This window comes from Leishmania panamensis, assembly GCF_000755165.1.
Source record: "Leishmania panamensis strain MHOM/PA/94/PSC-1 chromosome 35 sequence".
Classification (NCBI taxonomy): domain Eukaryota; phylum Euglenozoa; class Kinetoplastea; order Trypanosomatida; family Trypanosomatidae; genus Leishmania; species Leishmania panamensis.
In genome coordinates this window covers 1103122-1117955 of record NC_025882.1, presented here as the reverse complement: position 1 = coordinate 1117955, position 14834 = coordinate 1103122, and the positions used below count along the sequence as shown (strand labels likewise).

The 14834-nt window shown below is 57.8% G+C and overlaps 4 protein-coding genes across 4 annotated transcripts, besides 1 other annotated feature; all 4 read left to right on the top strand.

Annotated features, from left to right (window-relative positions):
- Positions 1-809: 809 nt before the first annotated feature.
- LPMP_352900 (DEAD/DEAH box helicase, putative) lies at positions 810-4052 on the top strand (the record flags this gene model as incomplete). The annotated part of the gene is made up of 1 exon (XM_010704925.1): positions 810-4052. One exon carries the CDS (start codon positions 810-812, stop codon positions 4050-4052), a length of 3243 nt encoding a protein of 1080 aa, XP_010703227.1.
- A 926-nt stretch (positions 4053-4978) lies between these two features.
- Positions 4979-6775, top strand: LPMP_352890 (hypothetical protein; the record flags this gene model as incomplete). Its single annotated transcript, XM_010704924.1, has 1 exon — positions 4979-6775. The coding sequence occupies one exon, from the start codon at positions 4979-4981 to the stop codon at positions 6773-6775; it is 1797 nt and encodes a 598-aa protein (XP_010703226.1).
- Positions 6776-7122: 347 nt separating this feature from the next.
- Positions 7123-7579: a repeat region.
- Positions 7580-8433: 854 nt separating this feature from the next.
- LPMP_352880 (hypothetical protein) lies at positions 8434-10368 on the top strand (the record flags this gene model as incomplete). The annotated part of the gene is made up of 1 exon (XM_010704923.1): positions 8434-10368. One exon carries the CDS (start codon positions 8434-8436, stop codon positions 10366-10368), a length of 1935 nt encoding a protein of 644 aa, XP_010703225.1.
- Positions 10369-10923: 555 nt separating this feature from the next.
- LPMP_352870 (hypothetical protein) lies at positions 10924-13548 on the top strand (the record flags this gene model as incomplete). Its single annotated transcript, XM_010704922.1, has 1 exon — positions 10924-13548. One exon carries the CDS (start codon positions 10924-10926, stop codon positions 13546-13548), a length of 2625 nt encoding a protein of 874 aa, XP_010703224.1.
- Between the last annotated feature and the right edge of the window lie 1286 nt (positions 13549-14834).

Sequence of the window (14834 nt, the reverse complement as noted above, 5' to 3'; positions counted from 1 at the left end):
GTTCTCCACAAACGCAAAAGTGTCCAGCAGAAAACTGAGAAAATGACGTGGGTGTCCTTCTCTTTTTTTCCTCCCGCTTGCTCTTGTACGCTTACGTGGGTCTTCTTTCCGTGTTGTGTGCTTCTCTCACGCATCCCCGGCCGTCGCTTGTCCGTACACCAAGTTGCTGTGTGCGTCTTCTCCCTGTGTGTGTGTGGGTGTGTGGGTATGTGCTCTGTTTTTACTTCAGCTGCCCTTCCTGTTCCTTTTTTCGCTCGTCTTTCAACGCTTCAGGGACCCCGTGAGCCTCTATGAGTGCCTCCCTCTCCTCCTCAATCTACAGCCCATATCTGTTAAAGCGACACCCAAGGCAAGAGAGAGGGCAAGCCACCCCTCCCCCCTCTAACTGTTGCGCCCCTTTCACTCTGAAACAGGGCAGCATGCTCGTCTCCATCACTCCTCACAATGAGCCCCTCTCCCTCTTTCTCTCTCTCTCTCTCTACAACACACCTGCTGCACTATCACCTCCCCATTCCCCATCTTCCATCCCTACCGCAGATCACCTGCTCTCTCCCTTGCGCGTCAGCGTTCTCGTCTAGGCGCAGCAGAAGGCTTTGAATTGGAGACGCAGTTGCCCTTCCTTCTTTTTTTTCTTGAGTGCTTTACTCTGCTGCTGCCATCTACTACGGCCACCCCTTGTGTCACACTGCAGCAGCCCCACTTCGGTGGGTGTGTCGCACTAAGCACCTCGTCTTCCACCCACCCCCGCGCGGCTCTCTCCAGAGCTCCCATCCCATTATTCACAGACTGAGTGAGCGGGAGGGAGAAGGATGAACACTGGCGGCGATGATGACGCCGTTGCCGAGCAGCAGAACATGTCGTTCCTCATGCAGCTGCAGGAGCTGTACTGCAAAACAGCTCTTTATGAGCAGCTGGAACAGATTATGGGCCATCCCGCCACTCAAGAAGAGAGCGACGGCTACCTTGACGACGTGGAAGGGCTCGTCGAGCTCTACTGCTCTGAGAGGGAAGCGGCGAAGAAGACGGCGCCACCCGCTGAGGAGGCTGACGCCGCTGCTCAGTGTGAGGAGGCGACGAAGCAGCACATCCTGAAATCTCTCTCCGATGCTATCAACGGCGTGGCCGAGGCGGATGAGGAACCCGACATACCCATGTCAAGCATCCAGCAGCTGTACCACGTCCTCCATGATTGCCTCACCATAGATACGGTGGAGACAGGACTCGCTGTCGGGTCATTGCTGCTGGCCGATGATGCCAAGCGCAGCGCTGAGGAGGCGTCCCGCCTTGCCTACCAGCAGCAGCAGCGTCACATGCATAGCGGTATTGATACGGCCAGCATGACCACCTCCACTGCGGAGCGCAAGAATGCCATGAAGGTCTCTCCGGAAGAAATGTTCCGTCTCGCTCAGCACGTCCGCAGTGGTCTTGCCGACGAGGCGGAGCTGCTCAAGTTGCGTTCCGAGGACAACGAGGAAGAGGGCAACGGCGAGCAGGACGTGGAGTTGAACGACGAAGAGCCCCGCTTCTTGCGCAACATGGGCTTCTCCTCGATGTTGCACCGTCGCATCAACTACCGTGCACCACTGCCGTCGCAGCAGCTGCGTGATGCCCGCACACCGCAACACCGGCAAGCCATCTTGGACAGACTCGCCCAACGTCAGCAGGGTGATACGTCAAAGCTGAACAGCATGGAGAAGGCGGCGCAGATGCAGGAAAAGATAAACATGGATCGCCGCGTCATTGCCCGCAAGGCGCAGCGTACCCAGCAGGAGTCCCGTGAGTACGACTTCGGGGCAACCATGAGCGTTCGAGATGATAGGTCAGTGCTCGACGAGAGCCGCTACGAGTGGAAAGGCAGGATGCTAGAAAGTGAGGAGTACTCGACACAGCCCACCCTTCTGCACTCGGAGCAGAACACACTGCCAGAGGAAGGCGGCTTCCGACCACAGGATCTGCCGACGAAGCTGGCGCCATGGATGAAGCACAGCTTTGGACGCAAGCCACGCTTTGGCCTGCCGGAGACGCTGCAGACGATACAGGAGCAGCGCATCTCCCTCCCGATTTACGCGAAGAAGGAGGCTCTGCTCAACTTTGTAGATGCACATCAGGTCACCATACTTGTCGGAGAGACAGGCAGCGGCAAGACGACGCAGATTCCACAGTACCTGGTGGAACACGGGTACGCCGATCGAGGCATGATCGCCTGCACGCAGCCCCGCCGTGTCGCCGCCGAGACGCTTGCCATGCGCGTCGCTGAGGAGTACGGATGCCGCCTTGGCGAGGAGGTCGGTTACACCGTTCGCTTCCGCGATGTCACTTCGTCGCTCACAAAGATCAAGTACATGACAGACGGCATGCTGCTGCGTGAAGCGCTGCTGGACGACAGCTTCCAGCGCTACAGCGTCATCATCCTCGACGAGGCACACGAGCGCTCCATCAGCACCGATCTGCTCTTCGCCATTGTGCGGCAGGCGCTGCGGAAACACGAGGGGCTGAAGGCTATGGTGACCTCCGCCACCCTCGAGACGGAGAAGTTCTGCGCCTATTTTGGCGCCTCTGAGCCTTTTCGGATTGAGGGCCGCACATTTCCAGTAGAGACGTACTACCTCACCGACCCCACCACCGACTACGTGCGAGCCGCCCTGCAGACAGTCATGATGATTCACCTGCAAGAGCCTCCAGGGGACGTCCTGGTCTTCTTCACGGGGCAGGAAGAGATCGAGCTGGGTGGGGAACAGCTGTTTCGCTGGATGGAGATGCTGCGGCGGCAGGTGAGCACGCCTTTGCCCGACTTGATGGTGCTGCCTCTCACGGCCACCATGCCGCAAGAGGTTCAGTCGAAGGTGTTCGAGTCCACCCCACCGGGGTGCCGTAAGGTCGTGCTGGCCACGAACGTCGCTGAGACGTCGATCACTATCACCAACCTTTACTATGTCGTTGACAGCGGCTTCTGCAAGCAGAACATCTTCGACGCCAAGCACGGTATCGATCAGCTCAAGGTGATGCCGGTGTCGCAAGCGCAGGCGAAGCAGCGCTCCGGTCGTGCGGGGCGTATCGGGCCTGGCAAGTGCTACCGGATGTACACAGAGAAGCAGTTCACGACCGACATGGTGCCAGAGACAGTGCCAGACATTATGCGGACAAGCCTCTTCCACGTTACCCTACAGCTGAAGGCCATGGGGCTCGATCTCCTCAATCTCGAGCTCATGGACTGCCCTCCGAAGGGGGCCATTGTGTCAGCACTAGAGAAGCTGCGCTACCTTGAGGCGCTCGACGACGACGGACTGCTGACTCCGCTAGGGAGTCGCATGGCGCAGTTGTCAATCGACCCCTCGCAGAGCAAAACATTACTCACCGCGGTCGACTTGGGCTGCAGTGAGCCGGTCCTCACGATTGTCTCGATGCTAGCAGTGCAGAAACGTGGCGTCTTCTACCGCCCTCGAGATCAACAAGAGGCGTCTGACGCGGCGCGGCGCCAGTTCATGCAGCCGGAGGGTGATCAACTCACCCTCATGGCGGTCTATGACGCTTGGGTGGAGAACGGCATGTCGGAAGACTGGAGCAAGCACAACTTCCTGAAGCACCGCATGCTGGTCGAGGCGCGTGACACACGCGACCAGCTCAAGGAGATGCTGGCACGGCGCAACCAGCACATATCACACGAGAATGACACAAACATCGACGAGGTGCGCAAGTCCATCACGGCCGGGTACTTCTTCAACGCGGCGCGGCGCGTCGACTCACACACCCGCTCGTACGTCACATTGTCTGACAGGCGTGAGGTGTACGTGCACCCCTCCTCGGTGCTCATCGACGATCCGCCCAAGTACGTCCTGTACGATGACCTCCGCATGACGAAGCGGGAGTACATGACGGAGCTTCTGGCGATCGAGCCGAAGTGGCTGGTGGAGCTGGCGCCAGCCTTTTACGCAAAGCCGAAGGAAGGGCGACTCACCAAGGAGCAAGCTGCTGAACGCTTCACGCCAATTCTAAAGTCGTGGGAGACAGGCAGTTCCTGGCGTATCTCGCGTCTAAAGAAGCAGCGACGTTGAAGGGGAAAGGAGACAACGCAGAAGGGGAGCTGCGCACAACCGTGAAAAGACAGGCTCTTGTAGGGACGTCAACGTGGAGTGCTGAAGTAGAGGGGGGACTCTGTGCACCTGATGTGGATGGCATGATGCGCCTCCGCTTCTTCCTTGTGGACTCGTCTTCGCTGCACGAGCGCTGTCTCTCTCCCCCCAAGCTCATACATGCATGGGAGTGCATGCGGTTGTGAGGCGTGGGTCTGCCCCTGGGTGCTGACAGTGGAGGACAGGTGGTGGTGGTAGGTCGGCCTATCGAATGGGGGTGGGGGGGTGGGGGACTGCAACTCCGGAAAGTCGCATGCGCACGAATAAAACAAAAAATTAAGGTGGACTTGGAGTACTGCAGATGCTGTCGCCGGGCATTCTTGCCAGACTCTGCCATTTATGTTTTTTCCTCATGTTGCTGCGCGACAAAACTCGCCTCCAGCGTTTCTCTCTTGCTTTCGTAAACAGTGGCCTCGCCCTGCGTTTTTTTTTTTTTACTGACTCCTCTTTCTCTCTGCCTCGCCCTCTCTCTCTCTCTGTCTGTCTCCGACCCCTCACCCACCCATCCGTCACGCAGGAGCACAAGCACACACAAGTACATCGACTCCCCCCCTCCCCCCTCTCACTCAATCATATTATTCTGACGGGCTACACATGACTATTGTGTCATACGGCTCTTTTTCATCTGCAGATTGCTTTCGTCTGCTACACCTCGCGCCTCCCTTTCCTCTTGTTTCGCCTACCCCCTCCTCTTCTCTCCCGCCTCCCTTTGATCGCCGCACCTGCTGACCAGACGACCGTTCCAGGTGCCGACAAGGACAGCGTTTTTTTGTTTTTTTCGTTTTAGCGTGTGTATGTGTAGGTGCGCGTGTGTGTGTGAGTGAAGAGCAGCGAATCGCGTAGTAGCAATGTTCTTTATCTACCCCACCCCGCAGTACCCGCGGCGGACACTGGAGTTCGTCTTCAAGTCCCTCTACACGCTCGCCAACGCTGTCCACTTGGCGAGTTTGGTGATCTTCATGTCTGACTTCTTCATCCGTCTGAGCAATTCGATGCCGTCATACTACCGCAACCGCAACCTCGTCATATCCGACAGCATCCTTTTGGTCATGGAGAATTGCACGTACAATGGAAGCATCCTACTGGGCAACGTGCGCGGTACAGTGGAAGTGACGTCAGGCAACATCGGCTATGGTCTCATGACGATGGCACAGTACGTGACGGGGATTTTCGTGCTCGAGTTTTTGCTCCTCGTCAACAACCTCGTTGCTGCACTCAACTACACCAAGGGCAACCGTCACCTTCGCATCTTCGGCGTACACGTCCCTCTCTACCACATCACCGTCATGCTGACACAGGTGTACTCCATTGCCATCGTTGTGCTCGTGTGGGCCTTCGACGGCAACCGGCAGCTCTTTCAGCGCGCGCTGCAGTACTGTGCAGAGCAGATGCGGGAGACTAACTACGAACAGCTGCTGAATAGCGAGTTCGACAACTTCACCATCTTCTCTGCCATTGTGTACTTGCCGTTTGCGGCGACGTGTGTGTCCGAGCTTATTTACATATCTGCGGTCATCGTATTGTGCTACTTCTCCAGCGACGAGGGGATCATATTGCTCTCCGAGGCAGACGCGCCATGGGAGTCTCGCGGGCTCCTGTGCAACACCTCCAAGCCGCTGCTGAAGCTGCACACGGCACAGCGCAACGCCATCATCGAAGACGCACGCAACGCGATCAAGAAGGGGCAGAAAGTGCGGATTGTCCGCTCCTACCAACTCACCACGGAGGAGGCCTTCGAGGCGCTTGTTCAGGCAATGCGAGAACAGGTGGCGCGGGCGTTGAAGGAGAAGCGATTTGAGCAGCTGAAGAGGACCTTTGGTGACAACGAGTCGCAGTTGGACAAGATGGGGTTTGCATGGAGGGAGAACCTGATGGCTGCCCGGCCCGATGAAATGAGCGGAGGCGTTGAGGGTGAGTTGCCCAGCGGCCTCGAAGCCGGGCCGGGAGATCAGTTTTTCGACGTTCCCTTTGAAGACTACTTCACAGAAAACGAGGCGAACGGCATCGATCGCGGACGCTTTGGTGACAACGACGGCGCTGTGGGTAGGTCGGAGGTGATCTACAGTGATGAGCCCCTTTCGATTCATGAGGGCGGCTTCGGCGACGACGGTGGTACCTACGGCTACTGGAACAACGGCTTCACACTTGACCCTGCAGATGACAGCGGTGCCACCCAAGATGCATGGTCACCCCAAGAAGGCGAGTACACAATGGAAGGCGCTGGCGAGATCTACGACCCGTCACAGTCGCAGCAATACTCCCAGGGCGCGTCACACACGCACCACCGGCGCCGTCATCGCCGACGACGCCGCGATGACGCGAAGGACGACATCGACGACAGGGCAGAGCCAAGCCCTCGCATGCCTCTGCAGGGGCAACAAAGAGTCTCCGGCAAGAGCGACCTTCACGGTGGCGATACGTACGTAAGCCCTTCGAACTACTACAACGCAAATGATGGCATGGCATATGGCGGCGGTGGCGACTACGCTCTTGGAACCGGCCAGGGTGGCAGGCTTGAGAGTACGAATAGCAACTACCCGCTCAGCACACGAGAAAGCGGGCAGCGGCGACAGAACCGTGGACGGCAAGCAGGGCTTGAGCAAGAGGATGACGTAGCCGACGAGCTCTCCGACGAGTTTGGCTGAGTACACTGGCAGCAACACGCACAATGCCGGCTTCTCTCTCTCTCACTCACTTTGTGGACGTGGCTGTCTGTGTGCGCGCCTTTCCTTAACTTCGATCTCGCCCCTTTTTGCTTCCTTCTTCTCTACATCTTGGGTGGTGTTTTGCTCCCCCTTTTCACGTTTGTATCTCCTTCCCCCCCCCCTCTCGCCTTTGTGTTTTGCGCTTGGCTCTCTAGATGACATACTTGCTCTTGCGTTTTCTCTTTTTCTGCCTCGCTTCGCCTCTCCCTACTCCATTCACGCACTCACTACCACCCCGTCACGACTTTGTGGTTTCCACTTTCTCTTTTTCACTTAGATTTTGCTGACCTTCATCCCCTGCCACATGCCGAAGCCCTTCGGGTTCTGATAGGGTCAGGCACCTAAGACGTGAGGGAAGTGTGAGCAGTGTATCGCTCCTGATGTCTGCGGTCGGGTCCTGAATGACGTTGCGTCAGAGCGACCTGCAACAGTAAACACGCTTGTGCCGTCCATACGATGGGCAAGGTGTCCCCGTGGCTCGAGCGTATCCCACCCGGCCTTCGCTGCCTACTGGTGTGGAGCCTGCGCCACCGCAAGGGATCGGCCAGGTGGAGGCCGGCGAAGCGGGTGGGCAGAGTTTGAGGCAGGGGTCATGCTCCGATGGCTGAGTCGGTGTATTGCTGTAACGCGCGTGTTTACGAGTACTTCGCCCCACGCAATTGGGCCTGTGGCAGGCCGGGGGGTGGAGTGGAGTTGAACCCATGTTGAATGTCAGAGAACGGGCACGTTCAACCATAAAAAAAAGCAAACAGCCTTCTCCTTTCCCCCTTCACTCCTCCTCTCCTTCTTGATGGTGCCAACACCGGCGTGTGGGTGTAGGCGCATCGCATCGATGTGCACGCGGGCACACGTCCTGTATACGTTGGGGAGAAGGGGAAATTTTTTGTGATGGTACGTTTGCCGTTTTTTGAGGGGGGTGTTCTTTTTATTTATATATATTTTTCCATTTTTCTTCTTGGCCCTTTGGCTGTCGCCGGAGGAGGAGGGAGGAGGGAGGAGGGGTTGCCCCCCGCCCCCACACCTTCTCTTTTCGCCTGTTTGCCGTCTCCTCCTCTGTGTGCTTTCTCTCAAGATTAAGGCAGCAACGACAACAACAGAAAGGCGCGTCGTACGTGCATGCGCAATGTGACACGCACACACGAGTACGTTGGTCAAGGTCGAATGTGCGGAGCGGACACACACAAATTCAACAGGCCACGGCACGAAAAAACAATGAATGGGGTAATAACGCACGCGGCAGAGGCACATGGTAACCGCACAGCTTTGGCAGCGTCTCTCTTGTGTCCCTCTCACATACCACCTATATGCTCGTTCTTTTCTCTCCTCCTCTCTGCTCACCCAACCTCTTTTCCTTCTGCGCTCTTTGACTGCATGACGTAACTTTTTTGTTTTGCCCGCTTCACCGGTCCGCCGTTCCATCAAAGGCAAGGGTGGAGAGAAGCAGCCACGTATAGCGCAAATCCCTCCTCCCCTTCTTGCCGGCTCTAGGCCAAGTAGAAACTTGAATCTCTCCTCCTTTCCGCTCTGTCGCAGTTGTAAGGCGCCACGTCTCATCGTACCCAACACCCGCGTCCATTCTGAATTTAGCGCGTCAACCGATGCGTCCTTCACTCATTCAATGCTTCCCACACCCGTTCACCCGGCAATGGCCTGCAACCGGCAATCCAGTCACATGTGAGTGCCGGCAGCTTTACGCACTGGTGTCTGTGTGCTGCTGCGTGCCGAACACGCACCTCCTCGTACTCCACGAGTCGGCGCGCCTCAACACAAACCTCATCACATCGATGCCGAAGGGCCCAAAATACGTAGACTTCGCCATCACCCCGCGCACCACCCCGGAAGACCTGTGCGGGTTTCTTGTGAGGGCTGAGATGGCGGCAACAGGGCTTCCGCCCACCACATCGGCTGGCAGCGGCGGTGCACTCGGTGCGTCGACTTTGGAGGACGTCTCCGTCTTCTCCCCTGCGAACCTGGGCGAGAACCGAAATGAGGCGTGCGCTCCCGCAGCCGTATCTACCAGCGCCTCGCAAATCGGGCAGCAGTGGCCTCCGCCGCCGCGCAGCACGGGTGCACAACGGCAGGTGGTCATAGTGTGCCTGCACGGCATTGCCGACGCGTCAGCCGCAGTGCAGTCGGCCCTCATGGACCTGCTAATGTTTGAGCAGGTGCGAAACCATCATCGTACCGTGCGAGTGCCGACTCTGCGCATCGTCGCCTTCTGTAGCAATCGAAACTACGCCATTCTTCTCCCCGAGCCGCTGCGAGCGCTCTTCACACTTTCCACTTACGTCTCCACACACGCCAGTGATAGTGCCGTGGTACTGCAAACAGCGACTGTGTTCTCCTCGAGCATTGTGAACAAGCGCTTCATGATGGAGGTTATGACAGCGTCCGATGGGCAATCCCTGCTGGAGACAGTCACCCTGTCCAGCTCTGTCACGCGCTACTTGCGCCACCTGCTACTGGTGCTACGCGGTAGCTTTGCCGTTGGGATGTCACCGGGTACACTTGCCCTCCGTCGCATCCCGCGATGGATGACTATCTTGAAGGCACTGGCGATCCTATTTATGCCCGACGAAGAGCTGTTGCGCTCTCGAGTGCAGCACACCCGCTCGGGCTTGCTGCAGTCCTACACGCGGGTGACATCACACGTGGCTCTCGAGCGAACGCCGCGCGGTGCAACGCATCGGGAGGCGGCGGCGGTGCACTGCTCAACACCATCCGAAACACGAGCTGCACACCAGCATCCGGGGGGGTCGCAGTCTGTTGGGTCTGGCGGGCGGCAGAAGGTTGACCAAGCTGAGGCTGCTACAGAGGATCGCAGCGACACCCATAAGAGCGGCAGCAGCAGTACGGCGATCGAATCTTTCAGCAATATCGTGGTCTCACCGTCGGATATAGCGTGCGTGCTGCACTGCCTGGTGGGCCATCTAATGACCATACCGCGGGAGATGGTGCCAAGTGAAATCTTGTCTGCCATCAGTACCACGATGGGCAACTCCGCTGTCTCCGGAACTTTCGTGGACACGTATGGAGGGGTGTTGGACGTGCATCAATATGGCAAGGTGGGGTTCTTACTCCAAGATCCGGCCATGTGGGACGCGGTGGCGGCTAGCTGGACTCTGCGCAACCTGCATGAAATCGCTAACCCCACTGTCGACCCAGCCAACGGCCTCGACAGCTCCATGGTCAGCAGTGGCACACACCGAAACCAAAGCGTGACTCTGTGCTCTGTCGAGAGCGGGGAGGTTATAGGTGAAACGGACAAGGGTCCGCACCGCGGCCGCCGGACGCGCTCCAGCTACAGTCCGGAGCAGGATGCTCGGGCACCCTCCCCGCACACGTCCCACGAGCAGTACTTCCAAACACTGAACAACAGGCCGCTCTTCTCAGTCGCGGAGGCGTGGAAGTGGACTGCCGTAAACAAATTCGGCATACTCGACGTGGCCTCCACCCCGATGTTAGATTACTGGGAAGTGCGAGAGGCGATGCGGGCGACGCTGCTGGGTCGTAGCGCCCCTGCACCCGGCTAACAGCGCACAGTGTCGGTGGTCTGCCCTGCGCGCATGTCTTTTCGGCTATGTGAGCCACGACATTCAATTTGCGTATCATCCTATACCACTACCAGTTTCACCTGCCAGGAATTCAACACAAAGACGCACCATTCAGTGGGTGGATCAAAGACGCACACTATTTTCGCGCTATACCCTCCCCCACCTCCACCACCAACACCAACCTGCTCTGTCGCCACTGGTACGACCAGTCCAAAAGTGACAGACGCAGCGCTGTTGCTTCGTAACCCACTGCGCCCTCTCTCTCTCTACACACACACCTTCCCCCGTCCTTCCCTGCGTGTGTAGGTGCTTGGTTCTCCTCATATGAGCCTCTTCGACACCGATCTATCGATCCCTCTCCTACCCTTCTCCCTTTCCCTGTACTCACCCTTTGTACGACGTCACACGACGGCCCCATGACGCGCGAATTGCTCGAGTGCCGACTCGATAAGACCCTTTGCTCTTACGTTCGCCTCTTTGCCCTCTTGGCTTACCCAACTTAGACCTCTTCACAGACGCGGCGCGCACACGCCAATGTACTCCCCCTACGATGCCGTATACGGCCACGACACGACGTACATCCGCCGGATGACAGTAGAAGAGTACGTACAAGAACTGAAAGAGGAGGAGGACGATATCTGTGGAGTGACACCGCCGCAGCGTGCTGCGGGGCAGGCAAGCGAGAACAATGCACCAGCCACCTCTACACTGTCGACACTGACGCGTCGCACCACTCGCCAGTACGAACAGCGCCGCTTAGCGCTCTCCTCCTGCAATCCCAATGTCGTCTTTTTCTCCAAGTATCCAATGTACGACCGGCTGGGACGGGAGTTGTGTGTGGCCTTCCAGATGCAGGACATGGCCGTTCAGCAAGAGCTACGACGTCTGGAGAAAGAAGAAGGCCGCGACTCACGCCGATCGGGTGTGCGGCTAAGCGCTGAGCTGCCAATGGAGTCAGACACGACCAGCGGCAGCCGTCCGATGTCTGTGCGTGCTTCAGCGGCCACAGCAGAGGGGCACGAACTCACACAGACGGAGGAAGCGTCGCACCTCTTGTATCCCAGTCACATAGACGGCGATACCCTTGTCGACATTGACGTCTCTGTCACCTCGCATTACCCGTCCGTGTCTGCAATTTGCACCTCCTCTTGCCCCGCTTCGGCGCGGCCATCCGACTTCTCTATCTTTCGCGACAGCAGCGGGACCGCTGCGGCAGGAGTCAGTCGTGGAGGTCTTATCAAGACGCGCAGCAGCGTCCCGGTGCAGTCCGTAGTGGAGGAAGAAGGTATCCTCATCCACCGCAGTGACGGCGGGGGCGGTTTTCTTCGGGCCACGTCGATGCCTCCGGCAACCACGGCGGCGCAGTCGGACTATGCGGAAGGGCACGGCTCGCAGCGGCGGTGGAAATCAGAGAAGCGTCACCGCAGTCGCAGCAGCGGCAGCAGTGGTCGCCACAGTCGCGTCCGCTTCGTCAACGATGATCAAGTCGCCAAAGACATTCAGCGAGGGGAGCAGCCACCTCAGCAGCCCGTACATGGCGCCGTACTGCTCCCGCCGCGCCCACCTACACCACCACCAGTACCGCTGTCAGAGGCAGACAACACGAGGGCAGAGGAGACGGCTCTCGAGGACGCAACGCGGTGGACAGCGACGTCACGCGCGTCCGCAGCAGTGCGAACCACCAAGCAGCTCTTTCGCAGCACAACACACATCGACACCTCCACTGCGTCGCGCGCCACCACTACCCCCTCGTACAGGCAGCCCATTGCAAGCAGCGTGTATGGACTGTCAGCCACGGTCATCGCCGCGAGCAAGGTACGAACGGCGGTGGAGCACAATGTGCAGTTGTGCGCCACGGCCATGCCACCCCATCTTTACTCGGAGGAAGAAGAAACGAGTGCAGAGACGACGCCAGAGCTTCAGTGTGGATCGGAAATTCGACTCGGTAGCGCGTGGTATCGACTCGTACACTTTCATCTTGTGGCTGAAGTGTATGTGGCGGTGCGAATCCGTGCCCCCGCCCGAACGGCAGGGGGTTCCAGTAAGACAGAGAGGTCTACCGAGACCAACAACTCAGCCACCGTCAACGAGGCGACAACAGTGGCCGATTTAGAAGCCGCGCTAGGTCAGCGACCCGCTGGTAAGGACCCGACGGTACAAGTTGTGACGGCTACAGCACTGCAACAGGACTGCAGTGTCGCTGCCGCTGCGCCAGAGTTGCCACTGCAGACAAGCGTTGGTGAAGAAGAAGATCGCAATGTGGCAGCGTCGACAGCTGCGCCGACTGGCTCTGCCGCCGAGGAGGAACGAAACTACGCACAGGGCACGGATGATGCAGAGTCCAGCCCATCGCCAACGTTGATGGATGATGAATGGGTGGGGGCGGCGTCATCGCAACAGTATTTTGTGTACCGGTGGCGAGCGACGAGTCTTCCCCAGGGTGGCGATGAGGCCCGTCGGGCCGCACTCGGTCTCTCCTTGTACACATCACAGGTACACGTGCACGGAATTCGTTACGCTGATGGAGGCGGTATCACGGTGCTCTCGATCCCGCTTGGCTACCGCGCCGTCCCCATGAGCGGGCTGCCCTTGTCACTTCGGAGCTACACAACCCTTCTGCGTGTGGTGCTGAAGGCCTTCTCGACGATGGTGACACGTCGCACAGTGCACGGGAACGTGTCAGCCCTCGGGGAGCTGTTTCTCGCCTGGCCAATGGCACCTGAGCAAGGGTCTTCACCACTGAGGGTGGAGGAGAAGCAGGGCGTCGACCAGGGAAACGGCAGCACTGTTCAAGGCGCCACACGGGAACCATTCATGCTACTATTTCACTGGGAACGCTGGGTGGACTTTAGCATGTTTGTGGACCGAAACGCTGGCCGCACGATCCCGTTCGACTTTGAGGGCGGCACGGCGCCGTCCCTTATCACCTATGGAAAAGACCTGTTGGGGAGTCTGCAGCTTTTCCTGGAACACCCTCTGGCCGCAGAGCTCACATCGGAGCAGTATATATTTCTGCAGAAACTTATCGTGACTGCCACAGAGCCCACACAAGTGGCGAACTACCTTATCCAGATGAAGAACCTGATGCTGTCCCTGCCGACGGACACAGAAGCGCTGCATCAGAGCTTCGATGCTGCAGTTATGCACCATGCTCTCTGAGGCGGTGCACCCTTCTTCTTTATCTTTCTTTCCAGGAAGGGTGAAGTCCAAGGAGGTGCTCGTGCTGGTGGACACGATACGGCGAGACGCGAGCCGTTGCCATCCTTGTTTGTGTTCTGGTCAGTCGTGGCATGGACCAAACGAACACTGATAGTCGAAGAGTCGACCCTCTTCCAACCTCCTCGGCGCCCCCTCCTTTACTGGCCTCCTCTCTCTCTCTCTCAGCATCTTTTCCGTTCCCGCTGCAATCTGTGCAGATGAGACTTCTGGTCGAGGCGCCTTCGGTACAGCCGTGTTGCTCTTTTTTCCGTTTTTTTTTGGTGTGGGTGTGTGTGTGTGTCTGTGTGTGTGCGATGGCTTCCACTCGCCGACAGTGTGAGAGCGCGCGCGCATCACGGCGGGAATGGAGTGTAGAGCCCTTTACTACTCCGCCCACCACCATTCTCCCCTGCAGACAGCAGACTTAGATGCAACTCGTCATGACGGTTGATAGATTTGATTCTAGGCTAGATCTACGTTATTATTTGCTTTGCTCAATGTGCGTGTGTGTGTGTACACACACTCATGTGTTTTACAGAAGAGCTATGCGCAAGTTTACCCAGATCTTGGGAGAAGTCGAACCAAAAAGAGATATAAAGAAGAGGCACTAGCTCACCCCCAGGACCAAGCGCAGCCTGTCCAAGAGTCTTGTGTCTAGCACGTCGTACATCCTAGTCGGCGCATCCTCCACGTCGCTCCCTCTCTTTGCCGCATCACTGTCAATGTGCATCCCTGTATGGTCAAACAACGACACACACGTGTGCATGTTCCTTCTTCAGGTCTTTGTGTGTGTGTGTCAGTCGGTCTTGCTTCTCTTTCTTCTGCTTGGCTGTTGGGGACAAGCTGGAGGCACTCGCTCTCTGTCTTTCTCCATTCATCGTATTCGTTTTCTTTTTCCTCTCTCTCCCCATCATCTTACCCAGGCACAGTCAGCCAAGTCGACCACATAATGCGTTGAGAGAGGAGAAGAGAACCATCGTCACGGAGGAACCAGCGACCTTTTTGTTCTTCGTTGTGGACTGCGACCACAGTCTAGTTTGCATGTAAACTAGTGACAGCTGTGCACGAGTCGCTCGTACGCATTGCTGCCTGGTCACCACCACCGCCGCCGCCGCACCCTCCACACGCAGGGCGCTTCCTCCCTTTGTTTTTTTCGCCTGCTTTGGCTCTTCTTTTCTCTTGGAACCCACGCACGAAGACCCTCACCTGCGACCTCTCCCACGTGCAACAGGCCCACAAACCGACGC